The 17,462-nt window shown below is 41.3% G+C and overlaps 1 protein-coding gene across 1 annotated transcript in view; it reads left to right on the top strand.

Annotated features, from left to right (window-relative positions):
- The window catches only part of TUSC3 (tumor suppressor candidate 3), a 384,734-nt gene that overhangs the window by 298,685 nt on the left and 68,587 nt on the right, over positions 1-17,462 (top strand). The window contains exon 6 of the mRNA XM_077477420.1: positions 8,401-8,490. Within this exon, the coding sequence (XP_077333546.1) occupies positions 8,401-8,490 (90 nt within the window). The remainder of the gene's footprint in view (positions 1-8,400; positions 8,491-17,462) is intronic.

The following is a 17,462-nucleotide window of genomic DNA, read 5'->3' as shown; positions in this document are numbered from 1 at the left end:
TGTATACATCGGCAGAAGGGCACAGCTGGACAAAGTAACGTACCCGTAAGTTACTTTGAATTTCTCGCCTGCTGCAAAGTCCGTGACCGTGCACGCGGGACCCGTGGACTTGATCACCACAGGGATACCCGCGAGCCTTGGGACTTAGTGGAGGCCCTTATTTATGGCATCAACTACCCTACCTCCAGGTACTCTTCCCTCCCCCACTGGAAGAAGAGGGAAAGAAGAATGAAGAGTAAGACTTGAAATCCCCCCCCCCCTTTTTTTTACAATTTTTTTTTTTATATATCTGATAACTACACCTGCTTATGTGTAATGGACCTTTTTGGCCTTGCCTACCCCATGGATTGGCGATGCAATGGTGCTTGAAAGCTGCCCAATCACACACCTGAAAGCACTCCCATATTGGGGTACACCAATATTATTATGAATCTAGCAATACAGGCCTATTCAGGAATAGATCACAGGTGTAAAGGGCTCCTTTGGCCTGCACGCACATCTGCCTACCAAAAAATTTTCTTTGAGTTTCCTGTTTATCTCATAGCTGCGGGGGAGGGATCTCAGCTATTGGGTCCCTGACTTGTTGAGGAGGGGAGGGCTTAAGAGTCCTAATGTTTTTAGATATAGCACGGTGACAACCTTACTACGCCCCCCATTCTAATAGATATGGTACATCTCAATTTCTAAGGGACCTCAGTACAAACTTGGATCTGGACCCGTGGCCCCTGTCCCGGAATCCCCAGGATAACTTTGTTAGGGCACTCGCTTCCACCCAGGGCCGTGCTTACTGGTTCAGCTGAGCCCAGGATGGACTTGACTGTCTTCTCATAAACATATATGGGTATATTACCCGCCCCCTACGATGCCAGTCCACCCCCACTACTGATCCGGCTGAACCCCCACCCCCCCCCCCTTTTTTTTTGTTTCCTTTACAGGGGCCACTGGCTAGACTATGTTTCGGGTATTAGAATCAAGCCTTCTCTCGAGAGCAGTTAATTGTCGCAGTATAGTACCCCTCTTGCGATATATTGTATGACACTTGCAGGCTGGTGATAATGTTGATCTATTTCCTTCTGGTTTTTCTTTTTTGTTCCTTGTTTTTTGTATTGGAAGTAATGGGTTTATCTTATATTGTTCAATCTGGTTCCCCTACCTCTCCCTGTCTTATACTCTATTGTTCCCCACTCAGCTACTGTTCTCTAGCTCCTCCAGATTGTGGCAGCAGATGCGCCCAGACATTCTCAGTGTCCCCCTGCAGCGGATCTATGAAACTGGACCGCTGACCCTCCAGCTCATTATCTCCCAGGTGGAGCGGTGTTTCCGTCTCCACCTCTGGTAACCTTCTTTGTTCTACACCTCGTGGTGCTCACGATCCTCTCTCCCCCCCTTTTTTTTCCACCCTCGCCTCTTGGGTCATCTGTCTCTGTCTGTTTCTACCCCCTCCCCTCTTTCTTGTCCTCACTGTCTCTTCTTTCTCACTCTTCCCTCTCCCCCCTTTTCTTTATTTTTTTTGTTTGTTTTTTTTTCTTTTTTTTTCTCTTTTAATCTTCCTCTCCATCTCTCATCCCTTCTGATACGTGCCCTCCCCCTAGTCACACTTACCCACCCCTCAGGGCAGCCACCTCGGTATAGAGAGGCACTTCTTTATGCATTGAACAAGTGTACTTAGAAGCTCGTAGCTTTGCCCTTGGATCTCCTCATACCAAGCAGACGGACCCGCAGCTACACGGTTCTCTCTCGTTGAAGTGTGTGTCGCTCAATGTTAAAGGTTTAAATGTCCCCGAAAAATGATCGCAGGTTATGTCCGCCCTTACTAAACACAAAGCTCAGTTTATTTTTCTGCAAGAAACACACTTCTGCTCGAATTCCATTCCCAAGCTCACTAACCATGTTTACCACACAGCTATCCACTCCTCAAACCCTTCTGCAGAAACTACAGGAGCTTCCATCTTAATATCCAGGCACACGCCCTTTCAAATTTCAGACTCACTGGTGGATCCGGAGGGCAGATTCGTCTTTATTAAAGACCGATACGCTTCAAAACCACTAACATTAGCGAATATTTATGCCCCGAATGAACATCAAGTTTCTTTCTTTAGAAAGCTCGTGACCTTCTACTCTCCTTCCGGGAAGGCATAGTCCTCCTCGGGGGAGACTTTAATGTCCCACTGAACCCAGACATTGATACCTCATCCGGCACCTCAACACTGCCCTACCGGGCCCTCCGGCAAATTAAATTACGGCTACAGGACCTAGAAGTACATGATACATGGCGTACGTTGTTTCCCACGGTTAAAGACTACACTTTCTATTCCAACCCATTCCAAAAATATTCCTGCATAGACTACTTTTTCCTCTCCCAACCTGACCTGACCTATCTTACACATTTGACGATAGAACCAATGTACCTGTCGGACCACCACCCTATTATGGTCTCCCTGACCTTTCAAGACTCAGCCCCAAGATCTAAAACCTGGCGATTAAATTCTGCATTACTCAAAGACGTGGAATTTGCCACACGCTTAGAATCCCGAATCCGGGAATATTTTAGACAATGCCTCGACAGTTGCATCCCCAATCACTCTGTGGGAGGCACACAAGTGTGTCATACGGGGGGAACTATTAACACAAGCAGCGAAAGTCAAAAGAAAACACCAGGAATCTATACTAAAACTAATAGACAGAATTAAACACCTGGAAGCCTCACATAAACATTCTCAATCACAGCGCTCTTTACAAGAACTGTCTCACACACTCTCCCTGCTACTGGAAGAGTTAGGGAAACGCACGATACGTCACTATGTTCTTCATCAGAGAGTCTTTTACGAGCAGGTCAATAAGTGTGGGCAACTACTAGCTAGAGTAGTAAAAGCCTCTAGACCCTCCAACACTATACACCAGATCCAGAGTCCACAGGGCACACCCTTCTTTAAAAATGAGGACATCGCAAAATGTTTTGAGAATTACTACAAGAAATTATACAATTTACAACCTAACACCCGGAACCCAGGTCGGATAAATGAGAGGACAGTAGCCATCAGGAATTTTCTAACTCAATACTGCCCAAATGCTCTCTCAGGTGAGCAAGCTGTGGACATGGAGTGGCCTCTTTCCATGTAAGAGCTCCAGAACGCATTAAAGCAGATGAAAACGGGAAAGAGCCCAGGCCCTGACGGGTTTACGTTGCAATATTATAAATACTTCTCCACCGTACTGTCACCAAAGCTAATAACTGCCTTTAAACCCTAGGACCTCAGTTGGACGCATGCTAGAGGCCCACATTACGGTTTAATGAATGAATGAAATACTTGTATACAATGCGAACTGAATCTATACCGAAACTATACCGAAAGAAGGAAAGGACAACACACAAGTACAGAATTACAGATCCATTTCCCTCTTGAACGTAGATATCAAAATTTATGCCAAAATTCTAGCGAATAGGCTATCCCCACTTTTACCCAACCTTATCCCTGGAAGGGAGGCTAGGGACAACACTATCAGAGATCTAAACCTTCATCACTGGCTTTCAACATCCAACACTCAGGGTTTCTTCCTGTCTTTAGACGCTGAGAAGGCATTCGATAGAGTGGCCTGGGACTACATGCACGAGACCTTGAAGGCAGTGGGCCTCCAATCTCGCATGCTGGCTCATATCAGCGCTATACTCTTCTCCGAGTGCGAGTGTGAGAGTTAATGGCCACCTATCGGACGCCTTCTCCATAGGTAACGGAACACGCCAGGGCTGCCCCCTGTCCCCGTTAATCTTTGTCCTAATATTAGAACCCTTCCTCAATAAATTAAGAGATAATCCCGACATAAAAGGCCTCTGGATACAGGATAGGGAATACAAAGTAGCTGCCTTTGCAGATGATATTCTGCTGTCCCTCACCTCCCCCCTTACCTCTATTCCCAACCAGCTGAAAGATATAGAACATTTCGGAACCCTGTCACACCTAAAGATTAATTACGTGAAATCCCATGCCTTAAATGTCTCCCTACCCGTAACAGAAGTAGCACGCTGTCAGGAATCCTTTCCCTTCTTGTGGAATCAGAAAGCCATTACCTATCTAGGCGTTCAAATCACAACAAAATTGACTAACCTATACAACGCAAAATTTCCTGATAGCCCTGAAAAAAGCCCAACAAAACTTGAAAGACTGGGGGAACCTTTATGTCTCATGGTTCGGCAGGTCAGCCCTCTTGAAAATGATAGTGCTACCACGACTCCTATATCTCATCCAATGCATTCCCATCAGCCTCCCAGTATCCTTCTTTGCAACATACAAGTCAGCATCTTCATTGTTTATATGGAGAAACTCCCCGCCACGCATTAAATATACATGTTTAATATGCCCCAAACCTAGAGGTGGTATTGGGCTACCAGACCTATATAACTATTACTTGGCGAGCCACCTTATTCGACTTGTCGATTGGCGCATTCATGAGGCTGGTAAGATCTGGGTGACACTGGAGAAATCTTTTACCCATCTCCCTCTTAGGTCCTTGCCCTGGGTTCCCTCCCGACTTTGGCCCATAGAGGTCGGGGCACACCCAATCATCTACCCATCTTTAGAAGCCTTTAGAAAGGCAACAAAATCGGCTGTGCTTTCCTCTGTGCCCGCTCCCCTGACACCCTTAAGGGGGAACCCTGGCTTTACGCCGGGTATCTCATCCTCATTTCTTAGACAGGAGTGGCCACAGGAGGAAATTCTAGTTCATCAATTCTTTGCCCGAGGAGCTCCTCGCCCCTATGAGGATTTAGTAGCGACATCCCCTTCCAATTCTTTTCCATTCTGGACATATAGACAGATCCGACATTTTCTCTCCACTCAGGCAATGACAGAGACATGGACAAGACACCTGACTCCATTTGAATTGATCTGCACGCGCCTCCCCCCACAAAGACACCTGATCTCCGGTATCTATGAGATACTTATGGATGAAGTCCCTAGTTATCCGGACCCAGCTCGCGTAGCTTGGGAACGTGACCTTCAGGCTCCCCGTACAGACGACAATTAGGGCCTTATCAATGAATACGTCCACAAGGGATCTCTTAATGTTGCCATCCAGGAAAACTGTTATAAAATTGAAACACGTTGGTATAGGACTCCTTCACTTCTACATAAGTTTTCCTCATCCATTCCAGATACACGCTGGAGGTGTAAGAAGGCGAAAGGAACCCACACACACTCCAACAATAGGCGAATGGTTTTTGAGGATTTCCAGGATAGAGGAAATAGAAGAACTAGTACATATTTCTCAGGAACGTATTCAAAAATTTACAACAACATGGGCCTGTTGGACCCACTTTAAATCAACACAACTCTTTCAGACTTATGGCACTTAAGCATTAGTTGCTGCCGGAATATACAGAGGTGGTTAGCCCGCTCCGGACCGTATTGCCTATGGGCCTGTATAGCAACTATACCCCCCTTGCCCCTACCCTTTTCCATCCCCTGTTCCTTTTCTTGCTCTCCATTCTCTCCGCCCTTCTTTTCCCTCTTCCTTCGGTACTCTTCCCCCCTCTCTAAAATCTTTCCTCCTTTCCTACTCTTACGTCCCCCTTTTTTTTTTTTCTTTTCTCTTCTTCATTTCTCACTTACTTTTCTATCTTTTTTCCTACCAAGTATGACAACGTGAACCCCCTTCTGGTTCTGAACTGTTAAGAGGGATTCCCAATGGCCTTAATATCCACATTATTACCATGCTTCATGCCGATGCCCTGGAATCTCTACAGACAATGTTTTCTGTTTTGAACGTATAAGCTGTTATGTGCAAAATCTAATAAAAAAATAATTTGTGGAAAAAATAAATAAAAGAAATAATGTGTTTTTTTCAAAATTGTCGCTATTTTTTTGTTTATAGCACAAAAAATAAAAACCACAGGGGTGATCAAATACAACCAAAAGAACGCTCTATTTGTGGGAAAAAAAGGACGCCAATTTTGTTTGGGAGCCATGTCGCACGACTGCACAATTGTCAGTTAAAATGACGCAGTGCCAAATTGCAAAAAGTGCTCTGGTCAGGAAGGAGGTAAATCCTTCCGGGGCTAAAGTGGATAATGTACATACACAATGTTTTGTTGCACTGCCAAACATTATGTGGTACAAAGCACACACAAAAATGTGTTAAGGTATCCAAAAGGTGGTATAATATTAGCTTGCTTGACATGCAATTACCAGTAAGTCATATTTTATAATCCACAGAAAGGTTTGTTTTACTGAAATAAACCTGGAATGGTGTTGAGTGGTCACTTCAGATGCGGGGAACGCATAGCTGAGATTTTGGTTCCTGTCTTTTAATTGTCTACTAGAATCAAGATAATTTATTACATTTCCTACATTTCTTTCAAAATAATTTTGTTGCACTGACCTATGGTCATGTCCAGATTAAAAGTGACTGTGGTTAGTTGCTCTGTTTGAAAATGTAATAATTGAATTAGGCATTCAGCTGGCTAAATTTCCTTTTTGCTTTGAGGCATAGAACGCCGCATCACCCGCAATGCTTGTCGAATGATTTAGTATCACTTGAATAGTTAGTAAACTTGCACACAGTGCATAAAGCTGGAACAGCACCACAGGAGGTTAATGTAGTCAAGGGAAATTTCTGTTTTATGTTGCAAACTATTTTTTATTTATTTTGCATAGGAAAAAAAACAAGAAATATGAGGAAAGCACTACTGCAAATAAATAATCAGAATTTTAAATTCTTACTAGAGCACACAGCATACCACAGTCCCACAGGAGAAGTCTTTTGTGTGTGTAAGGATGAGATGAATTAATAATACTAAATGTGTTGTCCAGTTTCTGCACTAACGTTTCCTGTTTTATAATAACCTGCTTTGGAATAAACCCCTTTAATTCAAAGCCAGTAATGATGTACAATATAAATGCATAGTTCATAATAGATGATATGAATCAATATTTATAATAAAAAAACACAAGCTGAATAGCATGACATTTTAATATTTCACTAAAATATAAAATATAATATAATAATAATATAATATAAAATATGTATGCCTGCTACTTACTAGCAATAAAAAAATCTAGGTGTGCCTCCTAAATACTATTCAAAACATATTGCAAAACTCCCAGCAAACAGCTAAACATGTTGATTTAATATATATGCTCCCTACTTAAATGTAAATATTAAATCTTCAAAATAGTGGATCAATTTAAAGCTGGAACCTCTTCTGTTATTTATTTCTTCATAAGTTTGGCTTAAAACTCAAATGGCTTTGCAAATGTGTACTTTTTATACCCGGGAGAAATCAACAGATGCATGCAACTTTGTGTCTGCATATTTACACCAGGAAGAAGTTAACAGATATACATTTTTGAGTCTCTTAACAATATTATACTATGTAAAATACATGCATATAGGTAATAGCTAAAAGGTTAAATTCTGATGTTAAAGCGGACTTTGAATCAGAATGTGCTTACTTGTGAGACCCTTGCCCCTCCATGAAAAAAATGCCTTCCACATAAAAGAAAAACATAAAAAAACAAAATACATTTACTTACATTATAAGCTGACTTCTACCCACAGTGCCTAAGAGAGGGTGAGAAAATCTTACGGCAAGATCATGGAAATGGTGTGGATCTCAGATCCATGAAAGGATGCTCTTGCATAGTGCTCAGGTGCCCATCTCATTAGGAATTCTTATGCCGTGTACACACAGTCGGACTTTCCGGCAGAAAAAGTCAGACGGAATCATTTCATCGGATATTCAGATTTTTTCGAAAATTCTGACGGACCTAGAAATAGAACATGTTTTAAATCTTTCAGACATAATCAATTTGTATCGGGAAAACCATTTGTCTGTATGCTGTTCCGACTGACTAAAAACGACGCAAGGGCAGCTATTGGCTACTGGCCTTTTTAACTTCCTTTTTCTAGGCCCGTTGTACGTGTTGTACGTCACCGCATTCTAAACGATCAGACTTTGGTGTGATCATGTGTAGGCAAGTCCGTTTCAGCGGAACTCCGTCAGAACTCCATCGGAGAATCGCCACAGTTTATTCTGACAGAAAAAACGGTCATGTGTACGCAGCATTAGAATTTCCCCATTTTTGTCAGAAGGCTGTGGAAGCTAGAGGAGTATATATTTTTAACTGAGTTTTTTTCTTTTTTTGGTACATTTTTATGGAGGGTTGGGTCTAACAAGGAAGTAGAGCCTTATTTTGATGCAAGGTCTACTAAAATCATTGCAAAACAATCTATTGTCATGTCATGTATAATATTGTATGTAAGCAATATTTTTAATATACATTCAACAGAAAGCATCATTATAATCATTAAAAGTGCCTTTTCACTGGTATTCATATTTTTCTTTTATTACATTTAGTAATGAATGTTTTATTAACACATTGTCTTTGTTTCAATTCACATTAGTGTGTTGTGTTTGCTATGACTTCTGGACAGATGTGGAATCATATACGTGGACCACCTTATGCACATAAAAATCCACAAAATGGTCAAGTGGTGAGTAACTTTATAATCATTACAATTTTGCTAATTTACAGCAGTTGAATGTTCAATTTGCAAGCAAGAGAATAGCAAGAAAAAAAAAAAAACAGGAAGGTACCCTGCACATGATTGGATTATTGATGTGAATACAGCTTCACTTCACTTAGTGAACATTCCCACTTTCTTTATTAACTAGATGCTGACCGCCGACCCTCCAATGACAGCCAGGCGGCGCACCTATTGTGGCGGGAGGCCGTCATATGACGGTCTCCCATTTAAACAGGGAATGCGCGCGATCGTGCGCGCGTATCCCTGTTTCTTCGGTGGCGGCGTGTCACAGAGACACCGCTCGCCACCGAACGGGGTGAACAGCCATTGGTTATGAAGTCACGGCCGATCACACATGGTTACACCCCGGCTGTGCACGGTGCATGATCGCGAGCGCGCTGCGCGTGCACGTCGGTGGCGGCGTGTTCCCCGGGAACACTTCTCGTCACCGACGCTGGTAAACAGCCATTGGCCGGCTGTTTACCCACGTGATCGGCTGTGCCTGAGTACCTGTCACGGCACATCAGGGTACCCGACTACCTGTCACGGTCCATCAGAGTACCCGAGTACCTGTCACAGTCCATCAGAGTACCCGAGTACCTGTCACAGTCCATCATGGTACCCGAGTACCTGTCACAGTCCATCAGGGTACCCGAGTACCTGTCAAAGTCCATCAGAGTACCCGAGTACCTGTCACAGTCCATCATGGTACCCAAGTATCTGTCACGGTTCAACAGTGTACCCGAGTACCTGTCACAGCCCATCAAAGTACCCGAGTAGCTGTCACAGCCCATCAGAGTACCCGAGTACCTGTCACAGCCCATCAGAGTACCTGTCACAGTTCATCTGAGTACCCGAGTACCTGTCACAGTTCATCTGAGTACCCGAGTACCTGTCACAGTTCATCTGAGTACCCGAGTACCTGTCACAGTTCATCTCAGTACCCGAGTACCTGTCACAGTTCATCTCAGTACCCGAGTACCTGTCACAGTTCATCTGAGTACCCGAGTACCTGTTACAGTTCACCTGAGTACCTGTCACAGTTCATCTGAGTACCTGTCACAGTTCATCTCAGTACCCAAGTACCTGTCACAGTCCATATGAGTACTTGTCACTGCCCTTCAGAGTATCCAAATACCAGTCACCAAGCCAACAGAGTACCTGTCACCAGGCCATCAGAGTACCCGAGTACCTGTCACCAGGCCATCAGAGTACCCGAGTAACTGTCACCAGACCATCAGAGTACCCGAGTACCTGTCACCAGGCCATCAGAGTACCCCGAGTACCTGTCACCAGGCCATCAGAGTACCAGAGTACCTATCTCCAGCCCATCAGAGTACCCGAGTACCTATTTGCAGCCCATGTCTCATAGAATATACGTTGGGATGTTTGCTTTCCAAAATGGGGTCATTTTGTGGGTAATTTCACTGTCCTGGTGGTCCAGGACCTTAAAAAGTGTGATGGGTAGGAATGAAATGAGATGTGTCATTTATGCTCCTAGAACGCCTGAACGTACTACTTCAATGTTCGGCCTCTCTATGTGGCCAGGCTGTGTAAAAGTCCTGCACATGTGGTATCGCCATACTCGGGAGGAGTAGCAGAATGTGTTGTGGGTTGTATTTTTTGCTATATACATGCTATGTGTTAGAAATATCTCATAAATTGACAATTTTGTGTAAAAAAAAATGCATTTTAATTTTTTTCCACATATTCCAAAAACTTCTGGAAAAAAAGTAACCATTCAAAAGACTCATTATGCCTCACAGATTATACGTTGGGGTGTTTGCTTTCCAAAATGGGGTCATTTTATGGGAAATTCCATTGTCCTGGTACTCCAGGGCCTTCAAAAGAGTAATAGGTGGTTGAGAAATGAGATGCGTCATTTTTGCTCGTAGAACGTCTGAAGGTACTACATCAATGTTAGTGCTCTGTATGTGGCCAGGCTGTGTAAAAGTCTCACACATGTGGTATCGCTGTACTCGGGAAGAGTAGCAGAATGTATTTTGGGGTGTAATTTGTTGTATGCATATGTTGTGTATGAGAAATAACCTGATAATATGACAATTTTGTAAAAAAATAATAATAATAAAAAAAATCTTCATTTTGCAAAGAATTGTGGGAAAAAATGACAACTTAAAAAAACTCATCATGCTACTTACTTAATACCTTGGAATGTCTACTTTGTAAAAAGGGGTCATTTGGGGGGTATTTGTACTTTCCTGACTTGTTAGTGTCTCAAGAAATGAGGTACACCTGATGTACTGAAGGCCTGATCAGATGTGATCAATTTTCAGCGATTGCCACCATAGTTTGTAGACTCTATAACTTTCACAAAGCCCAAATAATATATACTAATGTGGGTTATTTTTACCAAAGATAGGTAGCAGTATAAATTTTGGCCAAAATGTATGAAGAAAAATTACTAATTAGCAAAAATGTATGACAAAAACAAAGAAAAAGGCATTTTTTTCACAAAATTTACATTTTATTTTATTTATAGCACAAAAAATAAAAATCTCACTAGTGATTAAATACCACTAAAAGAAAGCTCTATTTGTGTGGAAAAAAGGACGCAAGTTTCATATGGGTACAGTGTTGCATGACTGAGTAATTGTCATTCAAACTGTGAGAGCACTGAAAGCTCAAAATTGGTCTGGTCAGGAAGGGGGTGTAACTGCACTGTATTGAGGTGGTTAATCTCGCCATATATCTTCCTTGGTATTACAGTGTTTTACAAATAGAGCAGCCATTATCGTGAATCCCAACTTCAGCTTGATATCAATAACTATAAAAAGTAGTCAGCTCAGCGCTCATGAAAATTAAAAGAAACTTTGATTATGCTGAAAAACTAATCTCCTTCTGAGTGCAGCCCCCCCGCAAACTTCCTACCCTGCCATCTAATGCTATTCCATTTCCAGGTTTAAATGATGCTCAGCATAATGTGTCATCTAACCAACTTCCAGGAAGCTCAGACTGTCATGGATATACCCCCTGGGCCATTATGCCACCTGGGCTCACAGTACTACTGGAAAGAATGCCGCTCACATGTCATTACATAGGTGCTGCTTAGTCCAAGACTAGGAACTACCCAAAGTTGAAACCAGAGAAGAACATAAAATATAAATCACAATTCTATCTCAAAAAGTCACTAAATCAACACAATTGTTTTGTATAGGCATCCAAAGAATGACAATAGTAAATTTTATACCCCTCAACATAAAATGGTGATCGTACTGATCAACAAGTCATAACGTCTGTTCTAGCGTATGTATATGATAGCTGTATTTTTTAAGTACATTGGCCCATTAGCTTTTTTTATGCTTGGTACATCAGTCTACTTTGAAAATATAAATTCCTTCTGCCTTTTATTTCCCTGTCCTTGAAAAGTAACATTGTAGGCCCAGGACAGTGTAAATATTACTTTGTGTACTTTCCGACTGTTTGTAGCGTGCATTAATCTGTAATTTGCATTGTACAGTGTAGAAAGCACATCTTCATGCCAGGTCTGAGCACAAGAGAGACTCAGTGATTACTTTAAATGCACATTCTGCTGTCAATAGACAAGCCTTAGCATACATATGTTGTGCTACAGACTTCCAACAGTTTGTGATCTTTTTCTCCAGTGACTGCATAAATGCAGTGAAATATTGAAGTCATCAGAGTTTCCTAGCAATGAAAAAATGAAACTTAACGTTTTACTTTCATCAAACCAGACATGTCCACCCTGCATCTGGCATTTGCATCTGCGTCTTGAGCATATAGATGCCCCTCTAGCTAGTTGATGATATTGACATTTGTGCAATGGTTATGAATATGTTTAGCAATCTGCTTAGTTTACACAGAGCAAAAAATAAAAATAAAGAAGCTTTCTATGTCTGGCTGCAATGCATTTCATAAACCCAAATTAGGGTAACTTAAATGGGTGTTCTGATTTTTACACAGTTGCAGGTGTTTCTGAATAATTTTACCAGTTAATTGATTGACTTGCTTGGGCTTCCCTTCTGCCAGTTTCTCCACAAACAAGACACTTTAGATCACCTTTCAAAAATTCTCCCACTCTCTAAAAACTTTTAGGCATAGTATGATTCCTTTCATCATGTCTGCTCCTCTCTCATCCCTTGTTGACACCTCCCTGAGGCACAATAAAAAAGATGGTTTATTCTTTTGAGCATCCAAAGTGAAATATTAATTTGTCCTCTCCTGATGAGTTCCAAACAAATATAAGGACTGTCAGAACCATGTCATACACATTTACTTGATGCGGAGTGTAACAATGGCTGCCAGTGTGTATCACTGCTTGATAAATCACACATTTTATTTATTTATACTGTATTTTGCCAGGAAGAAATGCATTGTGAATTTTCCTCTTTCCAAGTACGTACAGTGTACATAATATATAACATTGTTTGGCTTTTCTATTCCATTATTGTATATAAATGTTTCAAGGACACAGTAGCTTGTTTTTAATAGAGTTCTACAGTAAGCATGATCTTTACAAAGGACACACAAGCCTATTACACAATTACAAATTATTTATACTGAGTTATGATAAATAAGTTCCTGGAATTACATGAAAATTAGAAAGTCAACAGAGTAGCAAAATATTAATTTCCCAGTATAATCCTTTTGAATAGTAGCATACTGCTTACTATGCCATATTGATGTCCTTTTGAATCATTTGTCCAGGTGCCTATAGTAGAAAAAACATATATTTTTTTTACTTATGGATGTTAGAATATGAAATAAAGAATTTTAGTGACGGATGTAAAGTAAACCCTAATACAGGCAACATGCTTTAAAGGGCACAAAAAGAGTTTTGGATTGCATGTGATTGATTTTAAGCTTATGCTTACACAGCTTTTGTGAGCAGTTTTTTGTTATTTTTATGCTGGCTATGGAATCTAACCACTGGTTGGGGAGAGAACTGCAGTGGAGGTGAAGCCTTAAAGTGTTACTAAACTCACAACAGTAAAATCTGTCTGTATATGCAGAATAGCATGCTTGTTATACTCACTGTGGAACTTAAGGAGTCAATCCTCTGTATTGTGTAAAAAGGCTCTTTGATCTTGTAAAAAAATTCTTCCCACAAATTATACCCTTTCCTTGATAGCATGCAATTCTTGTTGAAAACCTTCACTTAAGTGAACCTGTGGGGGGAAAAAATGAACCAGGTAAACCAAGATCAGTAACAGATAGCATAATCTAGCACAGTGATGGCGAACCTTGGCACCCAAGATGTTTTGGAACTACATTTCCCATGCATTCTGCTGTGTAGTTTAGCCTCATGGGAAATGTAGTTCCACAGCATCTGGGGTACCAAGGTTCTCCATCACTGACCTAGCACATACCTTGTTTTGCTATGTATAATGTCTTTATGGGCATTGATATTTCCTTAATACAGCAAGAAAAGGTGGGTATAGGACCCAGAAAAAGTTGGTATAAGGTAACCTCAGATAAGGACCGGACTGCTGGGGAATTTCTCCCAAAGTGTGTGCAGGCATTAGTAGGAGCAGTGTTGATACAAAGGAGAGGAGTCTGTGACAGTAGCAGTAATTAGCTGGGGAATGTTATCAGGAATCTCAAAAAAGACTTATAGTTTGACAATTAACCATCCACATAGTTTCATAGTTACATAGTTAGTCAGGTTGAAAAAAGACACAAGTCCATCCAGTTCAACCTTAAAAACAAATAAATAAAATAAATAAATAATCGTACAATCCAAATACCCAATTTTATGCCCACAATTGATCCAAAAAACCCCAGCAGAGCATGCTCCAATTTGCTACAGCAGGGGAAAAAAAATTCCTTCCTGATCCCCCAAGAGGCGATCGGAATTTCCCTGGATCAACTTTACCTATGTTAGTACCTAGTTATATTATGTACCATCAGGAAAGTATCCAGGCCTTTCTTAAAGCAATCTACTGAGCTGGCCAGAACCACCTCTGGCGGGAGTCTATTCCACATTTTCACAGCTCTAACTGTGAAGAAACCTTTCCGTACTTGAAGATGAAATCTCTTTTCCTCTAGACGTAAAGAGTGCCCCCGTGTCCTCTGGGTTGACCGTACAGAGAACAACTCAACACCAAGTTCACTATATGGACCCCTAATATATTTGAACATGTTGATCATATCCCCCCTTATTCTCCTCTTCTCAAGAGTGAATAAATTTAGTTCCTCTAATCTATCCTCATAGCTGAGCTCCTCCATGCCTCTTATCAGTTTTGGTTGCCCTTCTCTGCACTTTCTCCAGTTCCCCGATATCCTTTTTGAGAACTGGTGCCCAAAACTGAACTGCATATTCCAGGTGAGGTCTTACTAATGATTTGAACAGGGGTAAAATGATATCTCTCTCTCTCTGGAGTCCTTACCTCTCTTAATACAAGAAAGGACTTTGCTCGCTTTGGAAACAGCAGCTTGGCATTGCATGTTGTTATTGAGCTTATGGTCTACCAAAACCCCCAGATCCTTCTCCACTATGGATTCCCCCAGTTGTACTCCCCCTAGCGTGTATGATGCATGCATATTCTTAGCCCCCAAGTGCATAACTTTACATTTATCAACATTAAACCTCATCTGCCACATAGTCGCCCAATTAGACAGAGCATTGAGGTCGGCTTGTAAATTGGAGACATCCTGTAAGGACGTTATTCCACTGCATATCTTGGTGTCATCTGCAAAGACAGAAATGTTACTTTTGATCCCAGACCCAATATCATTTATAAAGATGTTAAAAAGTAAGGGTCCCAGCACTGAACCTTGGGGTACACCACTGATAACCTTAGACCATTCAGAGTAAGAATCATTAACCACTACTCTCTGAATTCTGTCTTTTAGCCAATTTTCTATCCATTTACAAACTGATATTTTCAAACCTGTAGACTTTACCTTACACATGAGCCGTGTGTGCAGAACTGTATCGAACGCTTTTGCAAAATCCAAGTATACCACGTCCACCGCCACCCCTCTGTCCAAGGTTTTACTTACCTCCTCATAAAAAGAAATCAGATTTGTCTGACAACTTCTGTCTTTCATGAATCCATGCTGTCTGTTGCTTAAAGTGTTTCTGTTCAGCAAGAACTCGTCGATGTGGTCTTTTATTAAACGCTCCAGTATCTTCCCAGCTATAGAAGTTAAGCTAACAGGTCTATAGTTACTTGGTAAAGACTTTGATCCCTTTTTAAATATAGGCACCACGTTTGCCCTGCGCCAATCCAGTGGGACTATTCCCGTCATTAATGAGTCCCTAAAAATTAGATACAATGGCTCTGAAATTACAGAGCTCAATTCTTTTAGGATCTGTGGGTGGATGCCATCAGGGCCAGGTGCTTTATCCACCTTTATTCTGTCTAAATATTTCTGGACCATATAACTTTTGAGCCATTGTGCATCATTTGGGGCTGTGTCACTATCACCCCCATTATGGACATGCGCTCCCCCATGCTCTTTTGTGTACACAGAGCTGAAGAAAGTGTTTAATAAATTAGCCTTCTCTTTGTCCCCAGTCACCAACTCTAGATTATTTTGTAAAGGGCCTACATGCTCAGACTTGACCTTTTTACTAATAATATATTTGAAGAATTTTTGGGGGTTTGTCCTACTATCTTTTGCAATCTGTCGTTCGTTTTGAATTTTTGCATCCTTGATTTCCTTTTTACATATTCTGTTAATTTCTTTGTAACATTTAAATGACACTAGTGATCCTTCATTTTCATATTTTTTAAAGGCTCTTCTCTTATAGTTTATAGCTTTTATTAACTTTGGCCGTGAGCCACATAGGTTTTGTTTTTAGCCTTTTAAACTTATTGCCCATGGGAATATACTTTGCAGTGAGGTCCCAAACAGTCTTTTTGAAGAATTCCCATTTCTGTTCTGTGCCCATTGAAGCGAATATTCTCTCCCAGTCTAAGTCCTTGAGAGTAGCCCTCATCCTTGGAAAATTTGCTCTCTTGAAGTTAAGTGTTTTTATCTTACCCGTATGTATTTCTTGTTTAGCGCTAACATCAAAGGAAATCATGTTATGATCACTGATACCCAGGTGTTCCTTTATCTGGACATTAGTAATAAGCTCTGCATGGTTTGAGATTACCAGGTCCAACAGAGCTTCATTCCTAGTTGGGGCCTCAATAAACTGGACCATAAAATTGTCCTGTAATAGGTTTATCATTTTTTGCCCTTTAACTGTCCCAGCAGTGCCATTACTCCAGTCAATTTCTGGGTAGTTAAAATCCCCCATTATTATCACTGTCCCAGCCCTTGCAGCCCTTTCCATCTGTGCAAGGAGCTGATTCTCCACCTCCTCATTCACATTGGGTGGTCTATAACAAACTCCAACGATTAACTTTGAACTACACCCATCTAAATGCAGTTCCACCCATAATGCTTCAGACTCATCACACTCTGCATCCACCAGGTCCTCTTTCACACTTGCTTTGAGATCACTTCTCACATAGAGACAGACCCCGCCACCTTTCCTTTTTACCCTGTCTCTCCGAAAAAGTGCATAGCCAGGAATATTAATAGCCCAGTCATGTGAGGATTGAAGCCAAGTTTCAGCAATACTGATTACATCATAGCTCTCCTCATGTACCACAGCTTCCAACTCACCTATTTTGCTTGGCAGACTTCTGGCATTGGTGTACAAATACTATAATGCATTATTACATTTTGCTCTGGTGTTTTTCATATTATTTTTAGTAGTACAAATTGCACTATAGTTTTCAATGGCTGTTTGCAACATGGGAAATTTCTTGTCACCTGCCATATCCCACCCCCCATCTATCCACATTGGGGATCACTGTAGCCCATGAATAGAAGACAAGATATGCCTTATTTGTTTTGAGTGCTATTAATGGGCCCTAGTGTGTGCTGATTTTATTATAACAACGTTGTTATAGTAAATCAAGAGAGGAGAGCGAACAATGGGGTGGGACTTTAAATGA

This window comes from Lithobates pipiens, unplaced genomic scaffold (genome assembly GCF_037356315.1).
Source record: "Lithobates pipiens isolate NorthernLeopardFrog02 unplaced genomic scaffold, aLitPip1_a1.2 Scaffold_13, whole genome shotgun sequence".
NCBI lineage: Eukaryota > Metazoa > Chordata > Amphibia > Anura > Ranidae > Lithobates > Lithobates pipiens.
This window is presented reverse-complemented; position numbering and strand designations above follow the sequence as displayed.